Genomic DNA, 5,784 nt, shown 5'->3' on the forward strand with positions numbered 1-5,784 from the left:
ATTTTATTAGTTCAGTCTTTTTCAGAAACAGCTATAACAATTATGCTTTTTTTGGTAATATTTTATATGTAAAGTCTAGAGAAGGATGTTTCTTTGAATTTTTATTATTTTTAAAAAATATTTTAACCCTTTGCCACCTATGACGTACAAGTATGTAATAGGATGGGAGGGGTTCACATAAAATGCTGCATATGTGCAGAATGTAGATGGAGTGGGCTTAGGTGTTAAGACTGTGCCATCTGCAGTGAGACCCAGGAAATCTAAGTAAGGGAGCCTTCAAATGAGCATAATTATGTGCATGCTTACGCACGCACAAAAACACCCGTCTTTTACAACCACTCCATCCCCTATGGTGTGTTCGCATGTCCGTGTTTTACAGGCATGCACTGCAAAGATAGGACATGCGTGCACCATAGGGACTTCACGCATTGCCTTCAATGGAGCTGCAGCTGCTGCCGGCAGCTCCATTGAGGACAATGGTCTGCCGGCACCCTTGAAGTGATTTTTCAGGAAAGAGCTTTAAATATAAGCTCTTCCCTGAAAAATCATCCCTTTTAGTGTAAAAAATGAATATATATATATATATATATATATATATATATATACACACACACATACTTACCTGTCCACCGCTGCTGTGTCCTTCGTGGGGATGAGGAACACATCTGCCACATGCGGCAGATGTTTTCTTCATCCCCACGGGGAAGGGCCCAGATCCGAAGACTGCTGGGCTGCCCTTATTGGGGCAATGTCCCCACTCAGGTAGGGCCATGCCACCCTCCCGGTAGAACAGGGTCAATTGCCAGAAACCCATGTGCGTATCCTAGTCCTCTCTTGGTCACGATCATGTGGGCCCTGTGCCTAGGTTGCCCACACGATCGTAACACAATATATCAGGAGATAGTTCTTACAACACCCCAAATAATCTTAACACCCAACAGACTTACCTGGCAATAAAACAGGACATGACCCGCGACTCGACCAGAAACATTTTCCAACTAGAAATATAACCAGCATCCTCCATGGGGAGGGGCCAGAATAAATGTGCACAGACAAGCGCTGATTGGTTGGCTGGGACACGCCTCTCATGCAACAGCAGAAAAGTGTTTATGTTGGCATTCAACACCTCATTGACATTGAGTATGCACTGCTGTGTGAATCACGTGGGGCAGGGATGACAAATGATGTCACCCTGGTCCTGATCCGACATGGTCAGTCAGCCGTGACACTTAGAAGCTTTCACTATGATGACAACCAAATGGCACAAGATAACAATTGGGGGGACAGAGGGAGCTCCCTCTCTCTAACAAATTAGATGCTGCAATCAGCATTGATTGCAACATCTAAGGTGTTAGACGCCCAGGATTGGAGTTATCCTTGATCAGAGAGATCTCTGTACTGTCCCCTGATATATCTATACATAGTTATTAGAGCGCCCCCTTGTTACAGTCCTGGGTATAATAGATGATCGGAGAGATCTCTGTACTGACCCCTGATATATTATACATAGTTATTAGAGCACCCCCTTGTTACAGTCCTAGGCATAATAGATGATGGGAGAGATCTCTGTACTGACCCCTGATATATCTATACATAGTTATTAGAACGCCCCCTTGTTACAGTCCTGGGCATAATAGATGATGGGAGAGATCTCTTTACTGACCTCTGATATATCTATACATAGTTATTAGAACGCCCCCTTGTTACAGTCCTGGGTATAATAGATGATGGGAGAGATCTCTGTACTGACCTCTGATATAGCTATACATAGTTATTAGAGCGCCCCCTTGTTACAGTCCTGGGTATAATAGATGATGGGAGAGATCTCTGTACTGACCATGATATATCTATACATAGTTATTAGAGCGCCCCCTTGTTACAGTCCTGGGTATAATAGATGATGGGAGAGATCTCTGTACTGACCATGATATATCTATACATAGTTATTAGAGCGCCCCCTTGTTTCAGTCCTGGGTATAATAGATGATGGGAGAGATCTCTGTACTGACCCCTGATATATCTATACATAGTTAACATGTCTCCCCAAAATTAAGCCCTACCCCCAATAATAAGACCTATCCTGATTTTTTTTGTTTGTGTGTGTGTGTAAGCCCTAGCTAAACTGCATTAAAAAAACAGCAATACTCACCTAGTCCACGGTGTCTGAGTCCCTCGCACTGGTCTCCAGCGCAGAGACAGGCAGTATCCTCAGCGTTGACATAGCACTCTCTTCCTAGTGACAGGGCTTTAAATACCCCACCTGCAGCAAGCGAATGCTGTGATTGGATCATGAGTGCTGTAGCTCCGCCTATCAGAGCAGGCACTCGATTATTCACAGCCATTCAGTGAATTACATCACTGATTGGCTGTGATTGGTTCATCGAGCGCCGTATCTGATTGGCTGAGTAATGGCGCTCGTGATCCAATCACAGCACTTGCTAGGCAGGGTTTTCAAAGTCCCGCCACCAGGAAGAGTAAAGAGGAAAAACAGTGTTCTTCTCATGTGCCCCTAATCTCTTTTGATGCAAATCGTGTTTCCACGACAATAAGACCCCCCCCCCCCCCCTTATATTAATTTTTGCCCTAAAAGAGCCACTAGGTCCTATTTTTGGTGAATGTCTTATTATACTAACATAGCAGGCGTGGTCCGAGTCCTCCCTCTGCTCTCCGACGCACTTGCTTGCAGTCCTCAGCCACCAACAGATCGCTTCCTGGTTATGGGATTCATAAATCAGGCCTCCAAGAAGTGATGGGTCTGATTGGTTCTCGACCGCTGCTCAGCCAATCAATGCAACAGTGGAAGAACCAATCACAGCCATCGCATTGTGGACTTTGCTGAGATGAACGCCGCTCTGTCAATTCATAAATCCCGCCTCCACAATAGTTGTTGATTGGTTCCTCGAGTACTCAAAGAACCAATCAGAGCCATTGCATTGGTTCATCGAGCGCTGCATTAATTGGCTGAGCAGTGCTCGAGAACCAATCAGAGCCATCGCTTCCTGGAGGTGGGATTGATGAATCTTGTAACCAGGAAGTGATCTTCTGTCGGCAGCTGAGGACTGCAAGAAGTGCACTGGAGCTCCAGACACCAGCAGGAGGGACCCAGACCATGGCAGCTGCTTAATGTATTGCTTTTCTTTTTTTTTATGTAATGCAGCTAGGGGTTATATATTTCAATAAAACAAAGGCTCCATAGGGAAACATGGGCGATGACGAGCAGAACGCAGAAAGCTAGGGCATGCATCGTTTTTTTCCCATGCAATATTGCATGAGTGAAGACATCGCAAATGTGAAGGAAACAATTGAAAAGCCTGGACTTCATAATTCTGCGTTATCGTCCGTGTGAAATCGGTCTTGGGCCTCCCTCACACCGGGGTTTTTGTACAGTGTTTAGCGCTGCTTTTTCAGCGCTGCGCTAAACGCTGTACAACGCTCCCATTCGTTTCAATGTGGCTGCGTCTTCAATGCTGCGCTTTGACAGCGATGCATGTTCTATTTTTGGCCGTTTTTAGCCCTGCCTTTCCCATTGAAATGAATGGGCAGCGGTTTCAGTGCTGCCGAAAACGCGGCACAACTTGGTACTGCGCTTTTGGCAGCGCTAAACACCCTAGCTACACTGCCTGAGTAAAAAAAAAAAGACAATACTCACCTTGCAGGTGATGTCGCTGTCCCCGTCTTGGGGTTGTCAGCCTTCAAAGGAACTTTCGCTGTTAAAGGAGATTCTAAATACCTGCCTCCAGCAAGAGATTACTCTGATTGGCTCCGTTGACGCGTCCCGTCGTCTGTTCTGTTGCAGCTTGCTGTGTGATCTGCGCCCCGTCGTCTGTCCTGTTGCGGCTTGCTGTGGGATCTGCGTCCCGTCGTCTGTCCTGTTGCGGCTTGCTGTGTGACCTGCGTCCCATCGTCTGTCCTGTTGCGGCTTGCTGTGTGATCTGCGTCCCGTCGTCTGTCCTGTTGCGGCTTGCTGTGTGATCTGCGTCCCGTCGTCTGTCCTGTTGCGGCTTGCTGTGTGATCTGCGTTTCGTCGTCTGTCCTGTTGCGGCTTGCTGTGTGATCTGCGTCCCGTCGTCTGTCCTGTTGCGGCTTGCTGTGTGATCTGCGTCCCGTCGTCTGTCCTGTTGCGGCTTGCTGTGTGATCTGCGTCCCGTCGTCTGTCCTGTTGCGGCTTGCTGTGCGATCTGCGTTTCGTCGTCTGTCCTGTTGCAGCTTGCTGTGCGATCTGCGTTTCGTCGTCTGTCCTGTTGCAGCTTGCTGTGCGATCTGCGTTTTGTCGTCTGTCCTGTTGCGGCTTGCTGTGGGATCTGCGTCCCGTCGTCTGTCCTGTTGCGGCTTGCTGTGGGATCTGCGTCCCGTCGTCTGTCCTGTTGCAGCTTGCTGTGGGATCTGCGTCCCGTCGTCTGTCCTGTTGCAGCTAGCTGTGGGATCTGCGTCCCGTCGTCTGTCCTGTTGCAGCTTGCTGTGGGATCTGCGTCCCGTCGTCTGTCCTGTTGCAGCTTGCTGTGGGATCTGCGTCCCGTCGTCTGTCCTGTTGCAGCTTGCTGTGGGATCTGCGTCCCGTCGTCTGTCCTGTTGCAGCTTGCTGTGGGATCTGCGTCCCGTCGTCTGTCCTGTTGCAGCTTGCTGTGGGATCTGCGTCCCGTCGTCTGTCCTGTTGCAGCTTGCTGTGGGATCTGCGTCCCGTCGTCTGTCCTGTTGCAGCTTGCTGTGGGATCTGCGTCCCGTCGTCTGTCCTGTTGCGGCTTGCTGTGTGATCTGCGTCCCGTCGTCTGTCCGGTTGCAGCTTGCTGTGTGACTTTGGTCTTTCCTGTTGCAGCTTGCTGTGTGATCTGCGTCCCGTCGTCTGTCCTGTTGCGGCTTGCTGTGTGATCTGCGTCCCGTCGTCTGTCCTGTTGCGGTTTGCTGTGTGATCTGCGTCCCGTCGTCTGTCCTGTTGCGGCTTGCTGTGTGATCTGCGTACCGTCGTCTGTCCTGTTGCAGCTTGCTGTGTGATCTGCGTCCCGTCGTCTGTCCTGTTGCGGCTTGCTGTGTGATCTGCGTCCCGTCGTCTGTCCTGTTGCGGCTTGCTGTGTGATCTGCATCCCATCGTCTGTCCTGTTGCGGCTTGCTGTGTGATCTGCGTCCCGTCGTCTGTCCTGTTGCAGCTTGCTGTGTGATCTGTGTTCCGTCGTCTGTCCTGATGCAACTTGCTGTGTGATCTGCGTTCCGTCATCTGTCCTGATGCAGCTTGCTGTGTGATCTGCGTTCCGTCATCTGTCCTGTTGCAGCTTGCTGTGTGATCTGCGTTCCGTCGTCTGTCCTGTTGCAGCTTGCTGTGTGATCTGTGTTCCGTCGTCTGTCCTGTTGCAGCTTGCTGTGTGATCTGTGTTCCGTCGTCTGTTCTGTTGCAGCTTGCTGTGTGATCTGCGTTCCGTCATCTGTCCTGTTGCAGCTTGCTGTGTGATCTGCGTTCCGTCGTCTGTCCTGTTGCAGCTTGCTGTGTGATCTGCGTTCCGTCGTCTGTCCTGATGCAGCTTGCTGTGTGATCTGTGTTCCATCGTCTGTCCGGTTGCAGCTTGCTGTGTGATCTGCGTTCCGTCGTCTGTCCTGTTGCAGCTTGCTGTGTGATCTGTGTTCCGTCGTCTGTCCTGTTGCAGCTTGCTGTGTGATCAGTGTTCCGTCGTCTGTTCTGTTGCAGCTTGCTGTGTGATCTGCGTTCCGTCATCTGTCCTGTTGCAGCTTGCTGTGTGATCTGCGTTCCGTCGTCTGTCCTGTTGCAGCTTGCTGTGTGATCTGCGTTCCGTCGTC

General features: G+C 49.9%; 1 protein-coding gene across 1 annotated transcript; it reads right to left on the minus strand.

The window, feature by feature from the left end:
* Positions 1–3,722: 3,722 nt before the first annotated feature.
* LOC136587021 (serine/arginine repetitive matrix protein 2-like) lies at positions 3,723–5,078 on the minus strand. The gene has a single exon (XM_066585426.1). The coding sequence runs from the start codon at positions 5,076–5,078 to the stop codon at positions 3,723–3,725; it is 1,356 nt and encodes a 451-aa protein (XP_066441523.1).
* Positions 5,079–5,784: the final 706 nt, after the last annotated feature.

This window comes from Eleutherodactylus coqui, chromosome 12, assembly GCF_035609145.1.
Source record: "Eleutherodactylus coqui strain aEleCoq1 chromosome 12, aEleCoq1.hap1, whole genome shotgun sequence".
Lineage (NCBI taxonomy): Eukaryota > Metazoa > Chordata > Amphibia > Anura > Eleutherodactylidae > Eleutherodactylus > Eleutherodactylus coqui.

Coding starts and splice junctions, on each gene's coding strand:
- LOC136587021 (XM_066585426.1), bottom strand. CDS start 5,078: ATGCAGATCACACAGCAAGCCGCAACAGGACAGACGACGGGACGCAGA.